The 27,739-nt window shown below is 42.1% G+C and overlaps 7 protein-coding genes across 7 annotated transcripts; 4 read left to right on the top strand and 3 right to left on the bottom strand.

Moving 5' to 3' along the window:
- Positions 1-10,035: 10,035 nt before the first annotated feature.
- M430DRAFT_108060 (hypothetical protein) lies at positions 10,036-13,067 on the top strand (the record flags this gene model as incomplete). The annotated part of the gene is made up of 4 exons (XM_024861189.1): positions 10,036-10,235; positions 10,288-10,336; positions 10,408-12,930; positions 12,990-13,067. The coding sequence occupies 4 exons, from the start codon at positions 10,036-10,038 to the stop codon at positions 13,065-13,067; spliced, it is 2,850 nt and encodes a 949-aa protein (XP_024718120.1).
- A 1,270-nt stretch (positions 13,068-14,337) lies between these two features.
- M430DRAFT_30817 (glycoside hydrolase family 125 protein) lies at positions 14,338-16,233 on the top strand (the record flags this gene model as incomplete). Its single annotated transcript, XM_024865983.1, has 4 exons — positions 14,338-14,480; positions 14,530-15,737; positions 15,801-15,983; positions 16,136-16,233. The coding sequence occupies 4 exons, from the start codon at positions 14,338-14,340 to the stop codon at positions 16,231-16,233; spliced, it is 1,632 nt and encodes a 543-aa protein (XP_024718119.1).
- Positions 16,234-16,481: 248 nt separating this feature from the next.
- On the bottom strand, positions 16,482-18,187 carry M430DRAFT_30816 (hypothetical protein; the record flags this gene model as incomplete). Its single annotated transcript, XM_024865982.1, has 6 exons — positions 16,482-16,636; positions 16,745-17,564; positions 17,616-17,683; positions 17,736-17,980; positions 18,029-18,084; positions 18,134-18,187. 6 exons carry the CDS (start codon positions 18,185-18,187, stop codon positions 16,482-16,484), a joined length of 1,398 nt encoding a protein of 465 aa, XP_024718118.1.
- A 214-nt stretch (positions 18,188-18,401) lies between these two features.
- On the top strand, positions 18,402-19,759 carry M430DRAFT_30815 (hypothetical protein; the record flags this gene model as incomplete). The annotated part of the gene is made up of 2 exons (XM_024865981.1): positions 18,402-18,888; positions 18,939-19,759. The coding sequence occupies 2 exons, from the start codon at positions 18,402-18,404 to the stop codon at positions 19,757-19,759; spliced, it is 1,308 nt and encodes a 435-aa protein (XP_024718117.1).
- M430DRAFT_45046 (hypothetical protein) lies at positions 19,551-21,430 on the bottom strand. The gene is made up of 2 exons (XM_024867737.1): positions 21,311-21,430; positions 19,551-21,227 (listed from the first exon to the last, which is right to left on the bottom strand). Exons 1-2 carry the CDS (start codon positions 21,370-21,372, stop codon positions 19,853-19,855), a joined length of 1,437 nt encoding a protein of 478 aa, XP_024718116.1. The 5' UTR covers positions 21,373-21,430; the 3' UTR covers positions 19,551-19,852.
- Positions 21,431-23,052: 1,622 nt separating this feature from the next.
- On the bottom strand, positions 23,053-25,368 carry M430DRAFT_53484 (hypothetical protein; the record flags this gene model as incomplete). Its single annotated transcript, XM_024868384.1, has 2 exons — positions 23,053-23,121; positions 23,260-25,368. The coding sequence occupies 2 exons, from the start codon at positions 25,366-25,368 to the stop codon at positions 23,053-23,055; spliced, it is 2,178 nt and encodes a 725-aa protein (XP_024718115.1).
- Positions 25,369-25,980: 612 nt separating this feature from the next.
- Positions 25,981-27,593, top strand: M430DRAFT_108272 (hypothetical protein; the record flags this gene model as incomplete). The annotated part of the gene is made up of 2 exons (XM_024861198.1): positions 25,981-26,728; positions 26,779-27,593. The coding sequence occupies 2 exons, from the start codon at positions 25,981-25,983 to the stop codon at positions 27,591-27,593; spliced, it is 1,563 nt and encodes a 520-aa protein (XP_024718114.1).
- Positions 27,594-27,739: the final 146 nt, after the last annotated feature.

The following is a 27,739-nucleotide window of genomic DNA, read 5'->3' as shown; positions in this document are numbered from 1 at the left end:
CTAATAGTAATAGTAGTAACGTTAACGTTACTATTACCTAGCTATTACTCTTACTAGCCTAACTCTAAGTAGAGTTCTCTACTAGTATAAGAGTGTTTAATTTATGACTTAATACTCTAGTAATAAAAGCGTAAGGTCCTTAAGACTTATAATCGCCTTAGTCTACTAGCTAGCGTAAGTCTAGCCTCTTATACTAGAGCGATTCTACTAAGATAGTATACGTTAAAGAGGTTACTAGACCTTTAAAAGAATTAAAAAGAATTAAAAGAATAAAAGGAATTAGAAGAATAAAAGAAATAAAAGTTTTGTTTTAAACAAGCCTTATAGTAAGACTAACGGCTTTTAAAGTAACTATATTTACCTAGAATTTATTAAGGAAAGTTACTAAAAGAGCTTGTTACGCCTTTAATTACTTATTAAGATCTTATAAGTTAGGCTGTTATAATAACTTATTAGTAAGGTTTTAGCTACTCTTTTTATATTTAATCTTAAAGTTAAAGACAGAAAGTTCCTTTAGCTATCTAGCTTACTACTATAATAACTTTAGCTTTATAAAGAAGTAATAGTAGTTTAGGTAATCTATTAAAACTAATACTAAACTTTATATATATACTAAGTACGGCCTTTATAACCTAAAAGCCTTAATAATAGCTATTAACTTAGCGTTAAAAGTATTATAGTATAGCTCTAGTCTCTTTAGCTTTCTAGAAATAAATGTAATAAGGTACTAGCGGCCTTCTTATAACTATAAAAGGATAGTACTAATAGTATAAGTAGATATATCTATTTCTATACGTGTAAGTAGTTTAGGGTTATAGTAACGTAAGAAAGAGGCCTTTATAAAGACTAGTCGTAGCTTATAAAAGGCTTTTAAAGCTTTAGAACTTAGTATAATAGTACTAGTAACGTCGCCTTAAAAGAGATTTGTTAGTAGTATAGTAATCTTTAAATAATTCTTAATAAAGTACTTATAAAACCTAGTAAACCTTAAAAAGACACGAATATCTTTTATAGTTATAAGAATAGACTATTCTTAGATTATAGAGATACGCTTAGGTTTAATATAAACTCCTTATAAGTTAATAATATATCTTAGGAAACCTACTTACTTTATATTAAACTCGTACTTTAAGAGGTTAGTATAGAAGTTATATTATTAGAGACATTTAAGGATATAGTAAATATACTATATATACTCTTTTTTATTTATAAAGTAGATAAGGATATTATTAAGATATATAATACAAATATTATTAATAAGATTCTCTAGTACTTTATTAATAAAGGACTAGAAGGTCGCTAGTACGTTTACTAGCCTAAAGGGTATAACATAGTATTTAAAGTAGCTATATTAGTACTAGAAAGCTGTTTTCTACTTATTACTAGCCTTAATACAAACTTAATAGTACGCTTTACGTAAGTTAAGCTTAGTATATACGTAGGCTTATAATAGCTAATTAAGGATCTTTTTAATTAATAGAATAAGGGCTTAGTTCTTTTTAGTTATACTATTTAATGTCTAGTAGTTAATATAAAGTTATAGCTTTTCTTCTTTCTTTAGAACAAATAGTATTAGAGTACTAGTAAGGCTCTTACTTAAATAGATCTATTCTTTTACTAAGGCGTTGTCTAAATATTTATATAAGACACTTAGCTTAACCTTTATAAGTAAGTAGATTTAGCTATATAATAGTACTATATCTTCTTTAAGGTCTATTATATAAGTAAGGCTATTAATTATAAGTAGTAATCTAGCCTCTTTCTTAGAAAAGATATCTATAAATTATTAGTACTTACTAAGTAAAGTTACTATAGCCTTACTGTCTTCTTATAGTTCTTCTTATAGTTCTTCTTTATCTAGGGATTCTAGGTCGACTATAATTAGTTATACTATTACTATAATTATAAATTAAGCTTCTTTTATTACTTTTTTAATTTCTTTTTTTATTATATATAGCTAGACTATTAAAGATAACGTAAAGTATATAAATGTCTAAGTCTTTTATAAAACGATTAGGTCTATAGCCTCTAGCTATAGAAATCTAAGTATAACATCTAAGTTCCTAATGTTAGTAATAACAAATCTGCCTTAATATCGCCTTACTATTAAGTAGTTATCTTAGGTCTTAACAAATAGATTATATAACCTAAAGCTTATTATTATTTTCTAGAATAGTAAAGATACTATAATATAATTATTAAGTTACTATAGTACCTTCTGTCCTAATAGTCGTAAGTAGATAAGGTTAACTTCTACTCTTAAGTCTAGTAAGGCTAGTATAGTTACTTAGCTACCCTTAATATATATCTTTACCTAAATACTTATTAAGGGTTATCCTTTTTCTTATTATTTAGGCGTAACGTAATAAGCTACTAGTATAGTATTAGTACCTAAAGTACCGGCCTTATTAGAGTACTAAGTATAAGTATACCTAGATTAACTATATATAGAGTATTTATATAGTAAGTACGAATTTACCTAATAACTAGGCTACTAGTATTAGTAGTAGTTACCTTATACCTTACTTACTAAAAGGGTTTTTATAACGCTAGAAGAGTCTTCTTATATATTTAAAGTTTAGCTACTAGATACCCTTTACATATTTACTAGTATAAATAAGGTCTTTAGATTATAAGAAAAGCCTCTTTTAGTATAGTATAGTATTAAAAGAGCTTTATAAGAGCCTTTTTATTACCTTATCTAAATAAGAGTTTCCTTTCTTAACACTACTACCTTAACTACCTTAAAGGTATCTAAGACCTTATTACTTACTATATAAGCCCTTAACTTAGGCTTTAAACAATTAATAAGAAGGTAGATATAGAATATCTTTAGAAGAGTATAGCTAAGTTTAATAACTAAAGAGTTATACTATTAAAGGAAATTCCTAAAGGTCTTGTTTTAGTTTTAAGTTAATATTTAGAGTTTTAATACTACTTTAAGAGAGTAAGTACCCTTATCTATAATACTATAAAAGAGCTATGCCTTTATTTCTTCTTAAGTTATATTAAGAACTAATCTACCTTTTTCTAAGAAAATAAAAGACTTTTAGTACTCTTTAATATAATCCTTTAGTACTACTACTATAGCGCTAATACGTTTAGTATCTGTTAGATAACTCTTTAGATAAGTATTAAACTTTATTTCTTAGTTAAATAAAAAGGTTATAATACTAGTATATATCTTGTTTTTTAGTAGAATAAAAGGAGTATTATAATAGCTCTTTCTTATTTTTTTAATATAAGTTTGTTAAAAGGGTCGTTCTACTTTAAAAGGGTTATTAAATTCGTATAGGTTTATTAAAGAAGCCTCTCTCTTCTTAAGTACTATAAGGTAGTCTTACTTTTACTTAAGGCACTACTTTACTCTTACTTAAGCGATCCTTTTGTTTAACTTAGTCTTACTTAAAGAAAGGATTTTTATTAATATTTAAAGAGTTATACTAGGTTTACTACTATCTACTTATAAAGAGGTATTCTAAAGAGTTACTTAAGAAGAGGCCTATATCTTATTAAGGTTTATTTATTGTGTCTATATTATTACTTCTTACTCTAATAGTCTATAACCTTTTAGTAAAGGAAAGAGATTAGAATATTAGGTATATTTTTATAGAGTAAAAGAGACAAGAGTTAATAAACAGTTATAGTATATTTAAAGGTATATTACTACTTTAACTATAGACTAATCTCTAAACCCTTCTTTTTTCCTTTTTTTACCCTTTATTCTTATACTCCTTAATGCCTACTATTACCTTAGTTATAGTACGTAGTTACCTTATACTTAATTTCTAAGCTATTGTAATTTTACGTATTAGCGTACCTAACAAGTAGCTAGTTAAGGATACTAAGTTTAAGGATGTACGTTTAGTGTTTATTACAGCTATAAGGCTAATTAGAAAGCTGAATCCCTTAGAAATTAATAAAGAAGAGCTAATTAAGGAAACTATAGTCTCTTAGAATTAAATTAACTTTAAGCTATATTAATTATTAAAGAAGAGTCTAGAAAAGCCTAAACTATTAAAGACTGTAGCTCTACTACTCTTATACTGTCCTTCTAATCCTTTTTTATTAACTATACTATTCTAGTAGTAGAGATCGACTTTCTATATAAGTACTTATTACAACTGTTTAGGTTAAGGTTATATAGTATTAACGTGTCTATAGACTAGGGTTCTAGAAACCTAGTATTATAAGAACAGGTAAAAGGTAGATATAACAAGAACTTAGAGAACAGGATATATAGTACTACCTATAAGATAGTAGACAGCTATATACATAGTCGTAAGGGAACTACAAGAGGTCGTACAGAATTAGACGTCTTATTAATTTAACTATCCGGCTTAATAGCCTACTTAACCCTTAGTATTAGAATCATTAAATCTAGTAGCTAAAAGGTTATTAAAGGAATTCTCTACTATAGCTATAACACTTTACTATAAGCGACTAATGTACAGCTATAGTACTAACGTAGTACTAAAAGCCGTACAAGCGCTACTTCTAGGTATACTATTAATGCTAGCTATACTAGTAATCCGTTCTACGACTAACTAGCGTACTTCTAATTAAACTTAGCTATATACTTAACTAGAAGAAAATAAGGGCAAGAGGCAAGAGGATAAGTAGACTCCTTTACTAACGTTATAAACGCTAACTATAGTAGGTCTCTTATAGACTAGACTATACGTCTAGCTATACGTATCCTAAGAAATTAATCTAACATTAAGAGTCAAAGATCTAGAAGATGTTAAGGCTAAGGAGTCGTATACTATACTAGATTACTAGCTATAAGGGTATTAGTATACTCTTTAACTACTAGCTATACTGCCTTCTCTATCCTTATAACCTAACTATATAAAGCTAGGCCTAAAAGAATCTATCCTAATTAAGTTGTTAGATAAGGTAGTACTTATAAGATTTAATATTAGAGAATTTCTCTATAATACTAATATTACTCTTAAATTTAGCTAGCTACTTAACTAATTACTATAGATTCGAGCCTAACTAGCACGATACCTCTAAGCTAAAGTACTAAGTAGACGTAGTTAGCGTAAGAATATTAATACTATAGTAGTTATAAACAGACCTCTACCTTAGGTTATAGATAATAAACTAGTTAATATACTAGAAATATAGTACCTTTATATAAATACTTATATAGATAGCTAGAAGTTTGTATAAGCTCTAGTTAATAAGAGAGCTATAGTAGAGCTAATCCCTCTTTAGGTAGTATAGTAGCTAGGCTTAAAGGTCTATTAATTAGATACAAGATAGTATATAATAGTAGTAGATAGTTAGAAAATCACTATTACTAAATATATAAATCTAGAAGTAATAGTAGAAGGAATTAGAACGTTCCTTTATACTTTTGTTATAGGTATTAACGATTCTTATAACATCTTACTATCTAGGTACTAGATAGCTCTAGTTAGAGCTATTAAGGATTATAGAAACGGAACTCTATGTATATAAAAAAGAAGTAGACTAGTTGTAGATATACTAGCTTTAGTAGCCCTAACTCTTTATATTACTATTAATTAGTATAAGTTAAAGGCGACAGGTAATACTTCTTTAGTTAAAGACTCTAATAACACTAATAACAATAATACTAGCTCTAATAAAGACACTAAAGAAGATATAAATTAGCTATTATAAGAGGTTAAGACATTTAACTAAGTAGTATATTAGGTAGAAAAAAGTATGTATTAGTAAGGGAGTAGACTCTTTACTAGTATAGTAATACGTCTACTTATATTAACCTTATATCTGTTTGTTTAAATCCTAACTATATTAACATTATTATATATGTATTATTATCTATTAGATAAGCTCTAGAAAACTAAGATCTAAACGCGCTATTTTTATTATAACTACCTTTATATAGTTATCTAACCTTAGTAAACCGACCTATCTTATAAGGAGTTGTATCTAGCTTTCTAGTTAATAGAAGGCCTATACCTAGACTAATGTTAGATGCTCTATAATATTATATTAACAAATAGTTTAATAGGATTAGAATTAATATTAGTAATGTTATAGACATAAAGGACAAAATAGTAAAGACTAAGAGATTACTATATATATAGAAGGATTACTTTATAATATAGATATAAGATGTAAAAGCTACTAACTTAATTAAATATACTATTAACCTTATCTTAGGCGTAATACTAATAGTTAACAAACCTAAGCGATATACTTAATAAGAGAGAGAATTTATAGTAAAGGTATTTCTTAAAATAAAAGAAGCTAGTATTTTAGTAAGGAGATTAAGTCTATAAAGAGTAAAGACTTTGTTCTTACTAAAGAAAAAGAGATCTAACTAATTCTAAGTAGTCTATAACTTTATACTAGTTAATACTTTAACTATTAAACTAGTCTACCTTATGTATAGTATTAAAGAAGTCTTAGATACTCTAGTTAAGCCTAAGTTTATAGTGTTTTTCTTATTAGATACAACAAATAGTTATTAGGTAGTACTAATAAGACTAGGTAATAAATATAAGGTAGTAATAACAGTACTAAATAGCTAATATCTGTTTAGGTAAATAGGTTAAGGATTAAAGGGTACGCCTTATACTTATAGCTAGTTTACAGATTTAGTTTTTAGACTACTCTCTAAGACTAATACTTATTCTATAATACTTATATTAATCTAGGACTATAGTGATATTAGGTTTATACTATTTATAGATAATTATATTAGTACTATAACTAGCTTTAAAGAGATGTTCTAGTTCTTATATAACTAATATTTCTTATAAGTTATATTTAGTCCTCTCTCTCTCTTACCTTTAAAGTCGTATTTCTTTTTTAGTTCTATTAATATAATTAGATTCTTAGCTAGTTTAATAGGATTACGACTATTATTAAGACATAAGAACTGTATAGTACTATAGCCTACTCTAACCTATTAACAAGAAGTAGACGATTTTATATAGATTACACTATTTCTACGTATTTTTATACTTAAAAGAGCTAACTACGTTCTTATTCTTAAGGAATTATACTAGTATTAAGTTACTATACTTCTAAAGACTAGAAAGAAATTATTAAGAAAAAAGTAAGTAGAAAAACCTTTTTAATAAGGTAAAGTATAAGATTAATCTTTCTAGTATATTAAAGATTATATTATTAATAATACTATAGTAGGCTCTAATCCTATAAAGTAGTACTACCTATATAGAGATATAAGTAAGAAGGGATTAAGAGGAATATTATTCTAGCTAGTAGATACCCTAGCTAGGATAGAAGTAACTAGAACTATTAAAGACTAGATACGTATCCTTATGTTTATATCCTTTAAATTATTAGACGTTAAGACTAGGTATATAACTACTAAGTAAGAAGCCCTAGTAGTTATAAGAAATTTAGCTAAGGTTAGATAGGTTATTATAAAGAGTCCTTATCTAACTAAAGTTTATATAGATTATATAGTATTAATATTAACCTTATAGAATAGTCCGGACTTATATAAGAAAATAGTCTAATAAATAGATTAACTAACTAAATATAACATTAAAGTCTACTATAGGCTAGAGAAATCAAACTTAGTATAAATTATAGATAGGCTGTCTAGATTACCTAAAGTACTTTAGGATAAACTAGTCTAGTATAATATAGAACGTATAGTATTTATAGTACTAATAACTACACTAATGTCTAAGAGGTTAGAATATAACTAGTATAAGCTACTAAAGAATTATAAGGTATATAGTCTTATATTAGAGTATCTTTTAGTAAGGGACGTAAGAATCGTATATATATTAAGGTTATAAAGAAAGTAAGTAAAGAAAAGAGTAATTAGCTACTATATCTAGGGATCTTATCTTATATATAAGAAGTAAGTAACCTATTACTTAGTAAAATATATTCTAGAAGACAAAATAAGTAAGGTAATAAAATAAGTATATAATACCTATAGTTACTATATAAGCGTATTAACTCTATATAATCTATAAGGCTAATTCTTTTAGCTAACTTATACCTAAGATATTAAAAACTAGTCGGCTACTTATAAGGTATATTAGAGAATAAGACTACGTTATAAGAGCTATAACATTAAACTAATTATTTATTTTAAGCCTTAGTTAATAGTAAGTATAGATTTTCTTAGACCTATTAACTTAGTAAGAGAGAATAGTAAGAAGTATGTACTACTAGTCATGTGTTACTTTACTAAAATAGTATTTATTAAGACGTATATAATAGTAGATTTAGTAGTAGTAATTAATTTCTAGGTTAACTATCTAGTACTAATTTTTAAGTAGCTAGAAAGAGTATACCTAGACAATAGAAGTTATTTTACTATAGTTAAGACCTATACTTTATTTAAATCTTATAGATTATTTATAGACTATATACTTATTACCTATCTATAGTTAGTAGGTTTAATTAAGCGATACGTTTAACTAGTTTCTACCTAGCTTAAGAAATAGGTTATTAAGAAGGGGCCTTAATTAGTACTAATGTAGCCTTTTACCTTAAGTAAAATCTTACTTATAATTAATACTAGGCTAGTCTAAACGTATTCCTTCTTTCTAGCTAAAATAATACTAGGATATATCTTAATATAGCTATAGATACTAGAAATTAAGCGACTAGTAGCTCTTAATAATAATAGGCATAAGGCTAAAAATACGACTAACTATACTAATTATTAACGACCTTAGTAAGTTAACTAGGACTATAGATCTAATATTATTATATTATTAGTAGTTCTAAGGAAGTATTAGTCGTTTCTTTAAGAAAAACATAAAGAACTAAGGGATAAAGTCGTTATATTAATTATATACGCCTACTTAAAGCTAGAGGATATAAAGAGCCTTAGGTTCCTTAAACTATTATAAGAAGATCTAGTCTTTATACGTAATTATTAGCTAGATAAAGAGAAAGGACGTAAACTTAAAACACAATAGATAGGCCCTAGACTTCTAACCTAAATGACTTCTAACATATCTATAAAAGTAACAAACATCTATAGTAATAGCTAAGTTAAGAAATACTATTTAGATAATCTAAAGGTATATATACTTAGGACTAATTAAGTAGGCGTAACAAGGTTCCTTATTAATACTAACTAGACCTATAATATAAGGATAGCTTTACTAGATATAGATCTAACTATAATAAAGTTTGCTAGTCGACCTAGAACAAGATACTTAGACCTTACTAACCCCTTTAGCTTCTAAGTCTAGACAGGCGACTACCTTAGTAGACAGACAAGAGATTATAGGTACTAGAATTAGCTAGTAAAGTACTATTATAGAATGTATACAGGTTACTAGAATAGTTTACTCTTCGTTTATCGATCGTAGGTACTTACTATAAGTCTAGGGGTGCCTTATAGCGCTAGGAAATGATCATATGACATTACTAATATTTAATAGGGTTCGCTTAGCTAGCTATAAGCCTACAATTGTAGCACTTTTACTTAGAAAATACAACCTACTAATAAGACAACTCCTACACCCCATTACAATACTCCCCCTCGTCCTTTGGTAGCCCAGTCAGCTACGAATAACAAAGCTGGATTAGCCGCGGTGATGTCATGGACTAATCGGGGATTGAATGATGGTGATTCCGGTGACCGAGTGGCGGGCAGATAGTTTCACGCCACTATCTCCGTAACTTACCCCGCATCGTTTGAATAGGAGGCTCAAGGTCTCCTCCGCTGCTTATTGGAGCCAGAAGCCTGTGCACATGTCTGCCCACTTCGTAGCCTCTTCATCTTTTGGGACCCTTTGCTATCGTCTGCCCACATCGTTTTGCACCTCCGTCCTCTCTTCCCTTCGAGAACTTTTTAAAGAGTCTTCTTACCGTCCACAGAAATGCCTCTCGTACCAAAGGAACCCATAGAAGCAAAGACACGAAAAGAGCCCTGCTGTTATCTTGATCGCATACAGGAGTGTCTGATCACCTCGCCAGAGCTCTCCCTCGCTGTCACCGGCCGGGAACATGATCGCCACGAGCAATGGCCCGCCGGCTAGAGCTGTCGGGTTGGAAAATGAGAATGGAGACGCTGGTAGACGATTTCCTATGCGGCCGGCCAAAAAGACCCAGTCGCCCCTCGAGCGCGACGACTGGGTAGATCAAATTCCTCAGTCTGACTATATTCGGTTCTTTCGATCGGTGAACTGGTCAGCTAGCCACCTGGGGCCGTTGGAAGAATGGTGTCTGGGGCTGAGGATGCATACGTTTACGCTGATGGCGGATTCGCAGGCGGCGTCTATTTACTGGTTGGTTGTATTCCTTCATATGATGGGATTTGCAGTGGCTGACGTGCAGAAGGGGGGATCATAGGGTAGCGATTTACAATTCGGCCTTCTCGGTCTTAGTGGTACCTTTCCCAAATGGCGTTGACGACGTCGACGTCTCGATGTAGATCCATAATACTAACAAAGCGATCAGGGGAATTTCCACCCGGCGCTCATGGGCAGCACTTTTGAAAGAGAGTTTCCGGGATTATACGATTCCATTATACGAGAAGTCATGGAGAAGGCAGAGCAGCGCGGTGTCTCACAAGATATGGTCGAGATACCCTTATTCCCCGTACGGAACGGGTTCTTGGAGGAGACGTATTTCACCGGCGCGTTCACACCTATTCGCAACCTAGATGGGAAGGTGGGAGGCTTTTATCAGGCTGTGAAAGAGGTTACGAGACAGAAGATCAACGAACGGAGGATGGCCATGTTCAACTACGTGATCATCCCCTCTGCCCTCGAGCAGGAGGATCTCGCCTACCATGTCATGTCGCAGCTCGAATCCAATGGACGCGACGTTACCATGGCCCTTTTGTATGAGATTGACGAGGAGATCGTTCCTGGTACCAGCCGCGTGTTTCTGCATGGCAACATTGGGTTCCCAAAGGGCCATCCTCTCGCCGTTGAGGAAGCGGACCTTAATGACTCTGTAGGTCTCATACCGCTGTTCCGCGAAGCCAAAAATAAGGTCCGTACATACCCGGTTGACGAACGATTTGAAGGCGTTCAATGGCGTGGCTTCGACGAGCCGTCTAGCTCCTTCAGCATCATTCCCCTTAGTGCTGCAGGACGCACCCTTGGGTATTTAGTTATCGGCGCAAACCCCCGTAGGCCTCTTGATGAAGATTACCAGCAGTTCCTGTGGCATCTCGAGACGAGGATCACGTCCATCGCCGCTTCGATTGTCAGTGCAGGGGAGAAGAGAAGACGATCCGAACAGTTGGAGAAGGAGCTCAGTGATACTACGAGGCAGATCCAGTATATGGCACAGCATGCATCTGTCGGCCTGCGGCATCTATCACTTGATGGTAATGTGAGCTGGGCGAACGAGCAATATTTCCAAATAGTGCGGCGTTCGAAAGAAGCAACGGACTACAAACACTCCTTTCTCGATGAACTGATTACGGAGGACCGGCCCAAAGCTATGGAGGCGTGGGAACGAGTCACCCGGGGCGAACCGAATGTTACTATGGAATTACGTTTGAAACATATGTTCATCCCGCCATGTGGAGACCCAGAACCGGCATTTATCCTCATGGTTATGTTCCCTTATATTGAGAAGGGGGAGGTCAAATCGATCATGGCTTGCATCACCGACATCTCTCAACTGAAGTGGGCCAAATCTGTTGAACAGCGAAAGGCTGCCGATGCCGAGGCAGCCAGGCGCAAACAAGAAGAGTTTATTGACATCGTGTCTCACGAGATGAGAAACCCTCTCTCTGCAATTTTTCAATGTGTAGATATGATTCAATCATCGATGGTGGAGTGTGAAAAGAAAGGACAGACCAAGGAAGCGCTCCTCGAGGCACTTCGGAGCAACATCGACAACAGCGGAGTCATTCTTCTCTGTGCACAGCATCAAAAGCGTATTGTGGATGATGTTTTGACACTGTCGAAATTGGAGCACATGCTGCTCAAGATCTCGCCGCGTCCAACCCAGCTTGCGGTCCTGATCGAGCGGGCTGTAAGGATGTTCGAGTTAGATCTCCAAAGCCAGGGTTTCAAAGTCACCATAAATCCTGAGTCTTCGCTGCGAGAAAACAGCGTAGACTGGGTTCTGTGTGATCCGTCTCGTGTTGCTCAGATCGTCATAAACCTACTGACAAATGCTATGAAATTTACTCGGGCGGAACCCAAGAGAGAGATCACCATAAGTTATGGGGCGACACTTTCCGAGCCGAGAAACGCGTTCCAAGCAGGGATGACTTGGGCGCCAAGTGAGAAGGAGGTGGACGACCTGACGCTCGAGCCAGACTGGGGAACTGGTGAGCAGTTGTATCTCGTGTTTTCAATTTCGGATACCGGCGTGGGAATGACGCCTGAAGAAGTCAAGAAGTTATTCCATCGCTTCAAACAAGCTAGCACGAGGACATCCATCAGATATGGAGGGTCTGGGCTAGGGCTGTTCATTTCCCAAAAGCTCACGGAAAAGCATGCAGGGGAGATTGGCGTTGCTTCGGCGCCCGGGGAAGGCACTACCTTTGCCTTCTATGTCAAAGGCCGACGTATAGGACCCGAGAATGCTGAATTTGCCTCCATAACGCAACCAGCTCAATCATCACGTCCAGAATTGGTTAAGAGCCAAGGAGAGAAATCAAATGTTGAACTCGACAAGATCCATGTTCTGCTTGTTGAGGACAACATAATCAACCAAAAGCTCCTCCGCAAACAGCTAGTAAATGCGGGATGCGTAGTCTACACTGCAAACAATGGTGTGGAGGCTCTCCAGTTTCTGGGCAAGAGTGACATCTGGCGCGAGCAGGTGGCCGACAGTAAACGTTTGGATATCATCTTGATGGATTGGGAGATGCCCGTCATGGATGGGCTGACTTGCAGTCGGGAGATCAGAGCCCTGCAGGAATCGGGCCAGATTACCAGACATGTTCAGATCATTGCAATAACGGCAAATGCGCGAGAGGAGCAGATTCAGAATGCCTATAAAAGTGGCATGGTATGTTCTCAGCATTCTCTAGACTCTGTTGAGCGAATTTGCTGATTGATGACTGGCAGGACTCTGTTTTGTCAAAGCCTTTTGTAGCGGCGGATCTCCTTTCCAGAATGAAGAAACACCTGAGTATATCAGGCTAGCGAATGATTTCGCTGTTTGCAACTTCGCAATGACCTGGATGCAACTGCGCTGGCAGCATAGCCGTCTCTTCTATAGCGAACAACTCCATAAATAGGCGGCAAAGCTCTGAAAGCTGTGCAAGGCAGACCTATCTGCAAAGACGCCAGCCAGCAAGTCCGGCAGCGAGAAATGCGAGAAAGAAGTCAGTGCGTGCGGAGACTGATGCATCATCCCCCAAGATACCCCGTAAAGATAGGATTATAAGCTAGCCAACGCGGCTCCATATTTACCAAGTAATATAGACGTCAATGTTGCAGATCCTTACCCGGGACACCGGTCCTGATTGTCAATGCAAACAGAACTGGAACTACCGCTGAGTAGATGGAGAAATACTAAAATGATGAATGGGCAGTTCAATACCTTACGAATTAGACGAATAGGGAACGCAGTAATGCAGTTGTGGCTAGGATAACTGAGCTCGATGAACGAAATTTGATCTGTGGAGGGACGCCAATACTGGTGCTAATGGGTATAAATAGCTTTTATGAATATAACAAATGAGATTGTTATCGTCTTATAAATTGGACCTGCCGTTGGTTTCGAGAAATAGACAAGGAGAGAGAGAGGATAAAAGGTAGAGTATGAATAGCCAGGACTGCTGACGCCGGAGTGACAGGAAAATCGAAGTCAATTTCGGGAATAACAAATAATAAATAGACAACTCCAGAGGTTTCAGAGACGAGACGCCGGGAACTATTGATTGCTATCCTATAGCACGGGATTATGAAGAGAAAAGGGGAAAATGTTGATGTGGGATGTTGAAAACTAAACTATGAAGAGATGAAAGGCGGAGCGGTCCTGGATGATGCTAGTGTCAGGTGATGTCAAGTTGTCGACAGCCTCATAGGCAAGGCTTACTACAACTCTCTCACGCGCAACATCAACAAACACCCGTGTCGCCATAATTCTATGCGTCCAAAGTTCCAATTGGATAGAGCAATTGGCTTTCACCCCTAGAACATCGATTGCCCTCTCTCGATCTCTCTCCCGCCCTCCTCTCTCACGCGACCGCGAGGTCAAGAAACGCGAACCATTGCGATGCGAAGCACCTGGAACCGCGAGACGCCGTGCCAGTTGTAGACGACTTATTACAGTCGGCGTCGTCATAGAGGAGTGATTGAGTGACAGGAGAGGAAGACATTGCAACCATTTGGATTGAGGCCCCCATTGGGTTATCCATGGTTGTTGGGCTACATCTAAATTGTAGTCGCATCGAAGCAGAGAAGCACCATGCGTCCCTGTTCCCTCTGGCCAGTGGCACTCTGGCTGGCATGGAGTACCACAGGATTATCCGCAGAGCCAGATGCGCCGGAGGAGTCCCATAGTTACCATAGGGCTTGTCCAGATTACAAGAAATATGCCACATATGTTCAGTGCGTTTCCAGCTGCTGTTGTCAAGAAGCTCTAGCTAACCTTTGCAAGTCGACCGCTCTCAGATGGACCAATGCAACTCCCATTCCAGCGACCGTCGGTACACTGCAGAACCTTTACCTCCCCTCTAGTGGAGAAGGTCATTGAGGATGTGACGGAGAAGATGGTCGACAAAGACCTAGCGCGCCTCTTCGAGAACGCCTTCCCAAATACCCTTGACACGACTGTCCGATGGCATGTCGATGGAAAGAATAAACATACTGAATTGAAAGCCCGAGCCAATGCCAGAGATGCAGGCAAATGGGAAGGCGCCCAATCCTTTGTCGTCACCGGCGATATCAATGCAGAATGGCTCCGCGATTCCACCAACCAACTCCTACAGTATCAACCTCTGGCAAAGTCAGATACAGCAATATACAATCTCATCCTCGGCGCTATCAATACACAGTCCGAATACGTGATCCAATCCCCATACTGCAACGCCTTTCAACCACCACCCGGTTCCAAACTCCCCGCAACGCAGAATGGGCAAGAAGATTACGTGCACCCGGCCTTCGAGCCAAACTTTGTCTTCGAATGCAAATATGAGCTGGACTCCCTAGCCGCCTTCTTATCGCTGGGCAATACATTCTTCAACCATACCAAATCGCAAGAATTCCTTACTCCGCGTTGGTATAAGGCTCTCGACACGCTCCTCGATGTCTTGGATGAACAATCCCAGTCCACCTTTGATCCCGTCTCTGGGCGGTTCCAGAAGAACACATACACATTCTCCAGACGCACAGATCAGGGCACCGAAACTTTACCTCTCTCCGGAGTCGGCAACCCCCTGAACTATGGCACCGGACTGATCCGCAGCGCATTCCGGCCTTCTGACGATGCTACGATCCTCGGGTTTCTCATCCCAGCCAATGCCATGATGGCCGTGGAATTGAAACGGACATCCGAGATCCTTCGCACCGCGAAGAAAGATGTACTTGCGCAAGAGCTCGAAAAGAGGGCGCAGGCGATCACGGAAGGAATTTGGGAATATGGGGTCGTGACCCATAAGCGCTTTGGACGGGTATTTGCGTATGAGGTTGATGGGTATGGAGGACAGATCCTGATGGATGATGCGAATGTGCCGTCCCTCCTAGCTCTACCGGTTATGGGCTTTGTAGAAAAAACGGACCCAGTGTATCTCAATACCCGAAAGATGGTGTTAGACAAAGCGACGAATCCGTATTATTTGGAAGGCAAAGCATTCCATGGCATCGGCGGTAAGGCTCCTCAGAACCTACCTACCCCTTCCAGGACTTTTCTTTAGCTAACGAGGGACAAAGGACCTCATATCGGCCCCGAATACGCCTGGCCCATGTCCCTCCTCCTTCAATCCATGACCTCAGACAACGACACCGAGATCTCAGAGTGTGTCAATCTCGTCCTAGAAGCTTCTCGTCTCGGTCTGGTTCATGAATCTATTAACGTGAACCGTATTCATGATTATACTCGGAGCTGGTTTGCTTGTGAGTCTTTCCCCCTAACCTCCCTACCTTATGATCCCGTTCACATTTATGCTGGCCTATGTTGATCTCACTTACCTTACCTCTCTATTTCTCTATTCATTTGCTTTTTCATATCTTTTAGAGTGGAGTACTGATAGAAAGAAATTGCATAGGGGCAAACAGCGTCTTCGCGCAAACAATCCTAGACCTAGCGAGACGAAAACCCCATTTGATTTTTGGCAAGGGCGCGGAACCGTATCTTGTCGAATGACGGATGATATGTTGTGTATTATGGGTTATTGGATGGAGTTCACGTATAATAGTATAGTATAGTATCTGTAAACTTCTCTATTGAGAAGAGTACATGTTCAAAAAAATCATGGGATCAGGTTATTTTAGGGTGTGGTTTTTCACACTTAATGCTTGCTTGCTTATACATTACATATTCCATGACCAGCCCTTCCACCTTCGTTTATCCTTCTTTGATCAACGGGAGAAAAGAAAAAGGAAAAAAGAGCACTATTTCTTCCCAAAGAAGCTCATAATACTACCTTGACCCTTTTTCTCCGCTCCTTTCTTCCCCTTTGCTGTCGTAGACTGAGCCTTTGGTTTTGGCGGCGGCGCAACCGGTTCATCTTCCGAGAAGGATTCCCAGACTGCTTCTTCTCTCGTGACTACATAACATACCATCCATCAGTTCCTATCCCCAAAAGAGCAGATCCCATTTCCAATTCCACAAGGTCTGGGTCAGGGGGGGATGGTTTGAAGGGGCGACGACTTACCCAAATAGCCTTCTTCATCCTTGATAGTCTTCTTGCGCATCACTCTCCTCTTTCCTCTTCTGCGTCCTCCACTCACCGTCACGGTTGGTTCAGGCTCGGGTTTCACTTCCTCTTTTTCTTTTTCAGGGTTCGTCTCTTCTTCTTCTTCTGGCTCTGGTTGTTCGACGGGTGGGACGACTTCGTCCTCAGCATCATCATCATCTTGCTCCATCATTGCTCTTAACTGCGCCTCCCTCTCCTTCCTAGATCTCCTATCTCCTGCACTCTCCTCCTTTGGCGCAGGAGGCACATATGTCTCCTCCTCATCCTCGTCATCAAAATTCACTGCATCTTTCATTACCTCATCCTCGGTCGCCGCCGCTGATGAATCCGTCCCCTCCTTCTTCAATTTCGGTTTGGCTTTCGCAAACGCTTTGAAGATATCACTCGAATTATTCTTCTTCAGAGCTGGTGGGTTGGGGGCAGGCGTGCTTTCTTTGCTAGATGGTGCGCTTGTACCTCCTGATTTCGCTTCGGATTTCGCTTTCTCCTTTCCCTTGCCGAAGAAATCCTTTGCAGCTGTGCTCTGTTGTTTGGGTTCTGGCTTCGCTTTCGGTTCTGGCTTCACGACAGGGGCAGGGGAGGGCTTGGATGCTTCTTGTTTAACTGGTGCGGGCTTGGAGGTTGTCGTTGGGGCGGGAGGTGGTGGTGGTCTGCGGGCTGGACGGCGTTTTACGAGGGGATTGGTGATTGCGCCATATTTGGGGTAGTATTCGAGAGGATCTTCAGATGCTGTGAGGGCCCTTAGTTCGCGGGTGCAGTCGGAAAGGAGTTGGAGTTCCTGGACAGTGTGAGTTGTGTCTGTGATGCGAGGGGGCGGGAAAGAGGTTACCTTTAAAGGGTGAGGTCCAAGACTATAGATGTGTATTGATGTTATGTGTTCATATTGGGACTTTAAACCTGCAGAACAAGCTTAACAATTTGAGTGGGATGGAAGCGGAGATATTCATACTCTCCAGGTCCTCCTCTCTAACCAAGGTAATGCTCAAGACGGACGTCTCTTCTGTATCCTGATCTGGCTGAGGCATAGAGCTGCTCATGAATGGGCTACTCTGCATATATTCATCTTCCCCATCCTTTTGTACACCACTTGAGGCCTCTTGTTCCTCTGCGCGTTTTGTACCGCTGACAAGATAGGTTGCGTGGACAGTGCCTGGTTTCTTCGCATTTTGCAGATGGTGGAATTCATAGAGCATTCTATGTCCATCAGCAATTTGGCTGAATGGAAGAGTGCGCACTACCTACTCCTTTGCAGTATTGACATTGACTTTGAGAGCTCGACTGAGCAGCCGGTAAGTGATCTGGACATCGTCAGTTGCAGGAAGCCAGTTCGTAGAATTGTAATCATACCACTTTATCCTCACTTAAGATATTGGCTGCCAAGTAACTCTTGTAGTCTGCCATTGTCCTATTGCCTATGGTGTCGTTGTCTGTGTCCTCAAAAGAGTTGTGATTTTACATACAGCACAGTCCTGTGGGAGACGCGCGCCGAAAAGAAAGTCGCGTTCCCACTTTACGCGACTTTCATCATCCTCTCCAGCCTTGACCTCCACCAGCTCCACAAGGCCGACTGAGACAAGCCCAACTCACTCAGAAATATCCTTCATCAGGATTCACAATGAACGCAAATCCACTCCCCGACGATGCCTTTGAGATCCCCGACTCGACGGATTGGCTCGCCACTCCTCTCCCCTCTCTGGCGGCCGTCGAGGCAGCCCTACGATGTCAAGTCTGCAAAGACTTCTATACGACGCCCATGATCACATCTTGCTCGCATACATTCTGCTCGCTTTGCATACGACGGAGCTTGACCCACGATGGCAAATGCCCTGCTTGTCGGGCAGGGGACCAGGAAATGAAGCTGAGGCAGAACTGGGCGATGGAAGAGCTGGTGGAGGCTTTCAAGAAGGCGAGACCAGAGGTTCTGGGGTTTGCGACAAGGCCCGTGGAAAGGAGCACATCCCCGAAACGCAAACGGGTAGTGGAGGAAGGGGAAGACGGCAGTACTCCTAGACGGAAGAGAACGAGGTCTGGGAGGCGGATACTGCCATCTTCACAGATTGTAGCACTTGATTCTGACGGCGATGATGAGGATTACACTCCTGGTATGTATATGGGCGTAACTTGCACGGCGCGGGTGCTGATACATGTATAGAGGAAGAAGAACCCAAAGATGGACTGGTGCCCTGTCCAATATGCCAGGAGCGGATGACAGTCCAAGCAGTTGAAGCACATATAGACCACTGCGACGGCGAACCTCCTAGCAAGAAGAAGGGGGCTAGAAACTCAACACAAAACCCCACAATACATAAAGCAATAAAGAGACCCGAACGACTTCCTCACCCGCACTATTCTGGACTCAAAGACGCAGCGCTCCGAAAGAAGCTTGCAGATCAGGGCATCTCCTCTTCCGGGTCAAGGCAGTTAATGGAGAGACGATACACAGAATGGGTTACGTTATGGAACGCAAACTGCGATTCGAAAAATCCGAAAGGGAAGAGTGAGTTGAGGAGGGACCTGGATCTCTGGGAAAGGACCCAGGGAGGTAGAGCTGTGGTGTCCTGGAAAGAGCAGGAAATAGGGTCCCAGATTAGGGACAAGGACTTTGATGGGAAGGCTTGGGCGGAGAAGAATGACGAGGCGTTTAAGCAACTTATTGCTAATGCGAGGAGGAAACCTGCTGCGAAGGCATCGTCTTCGTCTTCTGGCTCCGGGCCAATTCAGGGAGAGGCAGTTGATGGACCATCCGTGGCATTGCGCACCCTGGACCGGCCAGACACTGAGTCGAATGAACAACCAAGAGCAACAACGTCACTGGTCACATATAAGGGATCTCAGACCAGATTCTTTCAAGAACCATCATCACCCGGCCATACAGGTCCACTCCCATCCCCACAACGTCAAGGCACATCGACACTAGACAAAGATACAGCTATCAATCCAGATAGAACTACAATCAAACCTCTAGAACCGTAGCCTGCTATTGACAGGACTAACAAGATATTAAACTCCCAACCTTGACGCCCGTGATTATACCCCCTAACCTATATTATCCCCAAAGATTGAGCTTTATGCGGTAGCTTGTTCAGGAGGATCTAAGCTCATCCTCTTGAACAGTTCTGCACTCTCATCGATTTCCTTCACCCCTTCCTCTTTCTCCGCTCCCTTCTCGCCCTTCTCCTTGTCTGTATGCATCTTCACAGCATCCTCCTTAGCCCGCTTCTCGATCTCTTCCAACTGCGCCAGCTTCTGCCTCGTCTCCTCTGCCTCTCTCCTTTCCTTCTCTTCCTTCTCCCGATTTTCTCTCTCCTCCTGTTTCTTCTTCTCTTCGTTCTCCATCATCTCCAGCTCGTCATCCACCTCACCCTCATCAACCACACCGCCCTGCGCCGCTTCCGCAATGACGGTCCCGATCTCCTCGACCTGGCCCATTTGCTCCCGCAAGCCATCCAGAACCTGGTCCACGCGATCCACACCTCCAACCTCTTTGTTCAGTCCCGCCAGGACCTTGGCGCTGCCTTCCATGACGCGCACGAGCTCGATCTGGTCGGCCGCCTGCTCGATTTTTAGCAAGACTTCTTCGAGCTGAGAGAGTGTGGCGTGTCGCTTGGTGAGGGTAGCCTCGGCCAGCTTTTTGGAGCGGAGGGCCGCGAGGGCCGAGACTTTGTTCTTTCGAGATACGGCTTCGCGGGCTGTGCTTCCCAGCTCTTCAACCCTGCTTCCCAGGATCTTTGTTTGGGATTCCAGATCCCGAATGAGACCCGTCAGACTCGCAATCGTGTGTTCTTCCTGCGTTATTGTAGTGCTCGTCTCGCCCGCACTTCTCAACTTCACCGTCTGCGAATCCCAAACCAGCATCCCTTTATCCCGCTGGAGAAACCGCAAGAAGAGTTCCATATCAGCATCCGAGAGCTGTTTCGCGCCCAGCACGTCCCGGAACTCCTCTTCGAAGAGCTTTCGAGCATAGATGCGCTCCACCCTGCCCCTCCTCCCTTCCGTTCGCTTTGCCAGCTCGGTAGCTGCGTCTTCGAGATTCTGCACGACGACGAATTTCCCCGAGACCAGTTTGGGATTATTGGAGGCTCCCACGAGGCCGAGCTGGCGTAATCCCCAGCCCACGAGGTTCAGCGGGTTCAGCGACCAAGGGTTCCGATAGATGCTCTCTTTCGCGTCCTGGAATTGCGCCACGGGGATGATTTCTCGCCGTTGTATACTCTCCTGCACCACGGCTCCCAGGGCGAGCGGCCGTCCCCATTCTTTGCTCTCCAGGTCCCGCAACAACTCGTCGTTTATGGTTATTGATAGGAGATCGTGCGGAGGGAGAACCCCGGCCCGGGAAGCGTGCGCGAGCCCTTTCCGCCATGCTTCGACATTCGCTGCATATCCATCGGGGTTCGTGGCTTGTAAATGGCGGAAATCGCTGTAGAGGGAGGCTAGCCGTGCTCTGGGGTTTGTTTCCTTTGATCAGTCCTACTGCTACACTTCCAGTGTTTGATGATGCGAGGGGAGAGAGAGAAGCAGATTTACCGGCGGAAGGCGGGTTCATTTGCTACCAAGTAAGCGAGGAGTGGAGAGTCGGTGTCTGGCATCGCGATTCAAGGAAAAGGGGTCAATGTGCATCAGTTGTTGCGAGACAATTGTTTTTTGTTGACAGTGGTGTTTTCTGTTCCTTTGGAGATGATCCTTATCGATAGCATCTCAATAACTGGCTGCCTTAATGCCTGAACCCGCCTTGGCCTGGATCAACCTCAACCAATGGACTGGAGTCCATTCCCTGGCTATAAATACGCAGTTTTCTCCAATAACTCCTGCTCCGGCTCTCTTGCTTGATGCTTTTAAGATTGAGCGGGTTCCAAAAGTCTTGAAGATGAATGCCCATTCTCTCCACAGGAGAATGCCCCCTGCCTTCGGCCCATTGATTATTTCTCCCATCAGATCCGCCCCCACGAAGTCAGTCTCAAAGACCGGTTCTCCGGTCTTTTCTATTTTCGACTACTGCTTGTCGAAAATGCTACCTTAGGAGCTCGTCCAGAACACTCCGGATATCATCTTTATTTCGATAAACTGGATCAAGCAGTCTCCCGTCCACCCCGAGCACATCAAATTCGAAGCATATAACCTTGTAATCATTCTATGAAGCTCTAGAGATTAGCATCTTGGACTGCTAATAGGATCAGAGTATACACAGGTTGGGATTAACCGATATCAAATACTGATCAAAGAACTGCTGAACATTTTATGTGAGAAGTAGCCCATTCTGAGCAAAATCGAACCAGAATCCCCCCCTTCTGGCGCCTTATTTGTAATTCAGGTAGAAAAATTGCCCGATATAAAGAGAGATTCAGCCATCACGGGGAGAAAAACTAGAGCAGCTTGGAAGCCCACTCATGTATCAATATATATTTCTCCTTGTAACAGGGGGTTCACAACACCAGTCGGTGATGACGCATCGGCCGTTCCCTCGCGGTGCACGCTAATCGCATAAGACTGGAGGATATCGCGGATCTGTATCTCGAGTTTATCTGCTCGTCCCGTCCAGCTATATATAGTGTGGGAGGAGAATCGAGTAATAGCAGCTTTATCGGTAAGCAGCAGCGTACTACCTGTCTTCCAGTTATTTATATGCAGACATATTGGTATAGAAGGGTTACCTTAACCCGATTGAAGCTTTCAATCATAAGGTAGTCTCCCGGTTGCAGAAGCTCATTGCATCGTGTCTGAATGGTTTCTGAACCTCTTAAGCGTACGTCAAAGGGATCAGATGCGACGATAAGAATATCTAGCAAGGTCTGTCGTTGGACATGATGAATGATCCACGGTGTCAGGATGGGAGGTGTTGTTGATGCGAGGTCAATTGGTGGGGAAACCTTTTGAATGGTCCCTCAGATGGTTATCGATAAGCGATAAGAGATAATCGATAAAGGATAAGGTACCTGCAGTAAATGACGGAGTAGCAGTGAGGCGTGGACAGCTGTAATGTAAATGTAAATTGTGAATATTATGAAGCGAAGCATAAGGTAACGTTGTGCAGTCAACTTCGCTTGCATAGCTGTATCCCTGCTGCCCACATGAATTGGCACTGCGGTGTAAAAGGGGTCTCCATCTATTATTCTTCAAGATGCCGACAGGAGAAGCCCTAGATTTTACCTCAGAACGCATCTTTCGTCAAGACCTAAATGCCCAACACCAGACACCGCCCCAATGCATTCATTCATTCCCACCATTTACGCTTATCTCAAATCCTACTGGGACATCGGGTCCGCCGCCCTTTACTCGAATTCAAGCTGCGGGCTCAAAGTACTATTCTCCTCCTCAATCTCGTCCGGCAACACCGGTACCTGCACCCCGATCACGCTCTTTCTCTGGGGTTGAGACGAAAATCCCGACGTCTCCTCGCCAATCTCCGTCTCAATCTCTCCCCCTGAGAGCATTCCAGACCCCTCGATCGCCGACTCGGGGTAAAGAGACATAGTCACTTCGTTCCGAAGGCCTGCTAAGAACGCGCCCGCGTTTTCCCAGCTCTGCAATCCATCTTTCCAGGCCAGCTCCCCGTATTTCGCATCCGCATCGTCAAGACAGAGTTTGGCCTGTTGCGGCTTGCCTAACGTAAGCCATGCGTCCGCAGCCAAGACTCTCCATAGCGCACTCTTCCGGATTCGTGCTCCCCATTTTCCCGACCCTGAGCCTACTTTGGATGCATAGCAGGCAGAGATCCGCTCTTTTATCAGTGCGTCCCCGACCACGCCAACAAGTTTCTGGTCCAATAGCCTAATGCCCCATCTGGCTGCGTCGTCCGTTGCAGATCCACCTCTCAGACGCAGTAACTCCATGCCTAGAGCCAAAGCACGGAGCGCGCCATATGAGCTCCCGCAGCGAGTGATGTAGGAGTAGGAGGCAGTTTCGAGCATCTGATCTACTGTCTCTGCGCGGGTCTTGGAGTTGATAGCTTGTGGGATCAAGAGCGTAGAAATAGCGGCCATTTCATTCGCTGCAGCGTGGTATTTCCACGCCTTGTCGTTGTTAAAATCGGACCGTAGGAGATCGTAGGTCGATTGTGCCAGTTTCCAATCGCGGAGCATGAAAGCATAGTCTGCTAATTTCCGCATCAAGGCTTCAGGGGCGTCAGGACGGTAGAAGCCTTGCAATGCATCATAGTTGTTATTTGAGCCGCCCATACCGTTTGACGAGGATGATCGAGAACTGCTTCCAAATCCCGTCCACTTCGAAATTTTCAAGAGCCGTCCTGCCATTCCTCGCCTTCGGGATGCAATCTGATCGTTCCACGTTGCTACATTTCGTTCCATAGATGGAACCACGGACTGGGTAACCATTTCGCGGATGAAGGTTTTGATTGCTGTAGTGTCGGATTCGTAGAGGCATGGATATGAATCCTCAATGTCCTCTTGACTTTCCCGTCTGTGGATTTCTGAGATCTCTTCCGGTGCTGCCAGCCACTCCGGACGAGGTATCTGAACACTATCGTCGTCCGATGCAATGCATTGACTACTTCTAAGCCGGAGAAGATGGCAGTGTAAACCAAAGTGACGTTTCATCTGTTCAAATAATGCCATGGATTTGGTGATATCATCTCGTTCTTCGTCGTGAACAAGAACGTAATATCTCAGATAGTCATTATTTACCCACAATGGTAACCGTTTATCCCCATGACTAGATTCATCATAGAGCTTCCGTAATGTCTCAATTGGACTTGTATTCCGGGAGCTGATGGCAATTATACATGCCACGGGATGTGAAAATGTCTCGTGAGGCACCAGGGGAAGGCCAGAAAGTAGTCTCCGTAGGTAGAGAGTATAAAAAGGCGATGTTGTATCCGCATTCCCTGGCTTTACATCCTTGAAATTCAAGTAATCCTCGCCATCCATGGTGGGATATTGCTCGGCGTGTGTCAAATGTCTGTCCACCAGATTCTCAATATGGGAGATATCACCTCCAGTCCTTGACCGCTGAGCCGCAAGGGAATCCGGTATCGTTTTGTTCGCATTCCCAGGCAGAACCTTCTCCTCTCTATTTCTCCGCGACCCTAGCACAGCCCCTGGAGGTTCGAGGCCATCGCCCAGCTGTACAAATCGTACAGCAAAGTCATCCCAGGTTTTTCCAGCACCTACGCTATCCCTGATCGTAACTCTTCCTTGTATCCTTTCTCCAAAAGGTCGCAATAATTCCCACAGCCCCCCATCAAACCCCTTGTCCTTTACTAGCTCCTTCGTATCGATCGAGGTATGAACGGCGATGTGCGCCACGAAAGAATGTAGTATCAAATTTCGAGGATCTTCTGCCCGATCAGACGGTGTGAGCCGGTTGCCCTCGCCCGGTGTGCCGCCAAAGACAGAACTCGAAATCTTCCTCGAAGTGCCACTTGGGGAAGAGGACCTCGAGCCGGTAGGCGTCGATGTGGATGCAAAGAGAGAGGAAACGGATGCATTAGTGTTTCGATATGGGAGAGTCGATGTCGAAGATGCTATGGATTGAGTGTCTGTACTGAGTCTGGTCTTGGGGAGCCTCCCGGAGGGCGTCCTGGAGGGTTCGGGTGGCTCGAAAGGCGGGTCATTTTTTGGAGGTGTCATGAAGGCCAATTGTTATGCCAAAGACCGACGGTTGTATTTTCGTCGCTCTGCCAGCATCGATCTGCGCGACACCATGCGCCGAGAGAGGTACGAAAGCAGGAGTGCCAGAGGTAAATCGGGGACCTGTTCAGGATCTGGATATGCGAAGCATTTGTGGTTGAACGAACGAATGTCCTCTCGAAAGGGTGATCACTGGCATGTGGCTCTAGAATGTGAAAAGTCCTGGGTCATATAACAAGACTCTGTCGTACTTTGTTCGCCCTCAGAAGTCCGGCGCATACGATGTATCTGGCCGTGTTGTTCGGCGTTGAAGTCAAGTTCCAGCTGCACGTGACTCCGCACTTGTATAAAAAAGTTCGATTTTCATGGTCCCTGAACAATCTCTGTATTACCAGCAACATCTTCAGGTTTGGAATGATTTAAGTAGCCCAAGACCCTTTCTAGCTCACTCAGAGCCAGTGCACCTGTGTCTTTGAGCTGATGTCCCTACGTTCTTTGGTTCAGCGTAGAGTCATAGCTGGAGCCTTCTTCACCCGCTCCTTTTCTTTCTGTCCTCCCATGAAGAGAAAACCCTCCAACTCACCAGAACCACAAGTTTCTAAGAAGCCAAAGATGGCAACGACAAGGATTACTCTCTCGCCTCGAGAGACCCAATTGAGAAACCTTCTCCTTGATGTCGCTCGATTCATTGATGAGTCCAAGGAGATCAAAGAGAACATCGAGCTACGTTTTGCAGGAGGATGGGTCCGTGACAAGCTTCTCAACATCGAGAGTCATGATATCGATACCGCCATCAACGTCATGACTGGCGACAGCTTCTGTCTCAAGATGAAGGATTACCTAGAGAACGAAGAGAATCTTAGAAAACACTCCCTAGAGCCAGAGGACATTGGAAGCCTCCACAAGATTCTTGCAAAGCCAGAGAAATCAAAACATCTCGAAACAGTAACAACCAAGCTTTTTGGCTTTGACTTGGACTTTGTCAATCTGAGAAAAGAGACGTATTCGGAAGACAGTCGGAACCCTCAGATGGAATTCGGCACTGCTATCGAGGATGCTGACAGACGGGATGCTACCATCAACGCGCTATTCTACAATCTCCATAGTGATGAGGTCGAAGATTTCGTGGGAGGGTTGGTGGACTTGAAGGCTCAACGGATAAGAACACCCATGGAGCCGGAACAGACCTTCAAGGACGACCCGTTACGGGTATTGAGGTTGATCAGATTTGCTAGCCGTCTGGATTTCACGATTGATGCAGAGTCTGAGAAGTGGATGAGCAACGCTACTGTCATGGAAGCTCTGAAGTTAAAGATTAGCAGAGAAAGGGTGGGCGTTGAGGTCGAGAAAATGCTAAAGGGTAAGTTTTCTGCACCCCGTCGAAATAGCGTCACTAATAATCTTTGGAAGGCAACGACCCCCGCAGTTCTCTCCAGTATTTCGACAGGCTAGGCCTCTACTCCACAATCTTCACAGATCCAACAGCCAAAGATTTCCCTGTACCCAGCACTGACAACTGGAGCATTGTATACGACTGTCTGCATGCCCTGAAAGCGAATGAGACCCCTGGCTCCATATATCACGCTCTAGTCCGTTCTGAGGATGCCAAATATAACTCTTGGCTCCTCGCAGCTCTTGCACCATGGGCATCAATTCCAAACCCTCCACAATCCGGACCTAAACCTCCAATTTTATTTGGGACGCGCGTCATACAAGAAGGAATCAAAGCGAATAGCAAGATCTGCAATCTTGTTAACGGAGCTTTTAAAAATTATGCTCAGCTCACAGAGCTAAAGAACGCTGTTGTTGAGGGCCTGGCACTTATTCATGAACGTGACACTGTCGGGATGAGGATTCGGAAGTGGAATGTGGATGGTGGGAATTGGAGATTACAGGCTTTGTTTGCTCTTCTTGTAGAGGTCATGGGCCGTGTTGGCTCTCAAGGTGTTCCACTCAGCACGGTGCTCTCGGAATGGCAAGGACTCATCGACCATTTGGAATCGATGGATATCATGGACGCTCCGGCCGAGAAGCCTTTGATCGATGGAAAGATGCTTATGGCCGAGTTTAATGCGAAGGGTGGGGTTTGGACCAAGGGGGCGTTAGATATTTGTATGGCATGGCAGTTACGAAATCCTGGTGCTACTAGCCCTGAAGATCTGAAGGCGGCGCTTGAGGAGGTGAGGAAGAAGAGCGACGAGTTGCAGATACCCATGAAGAAGTAGTTATTTATATTCTCAAAACAGATGAATGAAGTAATGCTCAAATGCAAATCTCTTTGGGGCTGATCTTACCAAGTGCTTTACTCAACCTGTGACTTTAGTGCTCCCCAGATATACTTTATATGTCCGTTGGAAAAGGGGGGACCTGG

This window comes from Amorphotheca resinae, assembly GCF_003019875.1.
Source record: "Amorphotheca resinae ATCC 22711 unplaced genomic scaffold M430scaffold_11, whole genome shotgun sequence".
Taxonomy (NCBI): domain Eukaryota; kingdom Fungi; phylum Ascomycota; class Leotiomycetes; order Helotiales; family Amorphothecaceae; genus Amorphotheca; species Amorphotheca resinae.
The sequence above is the reverse complement of the archived record's forward strand: the minus strand, read 5'-3'. Positions and strand labels throughout refer to the sequence as shown.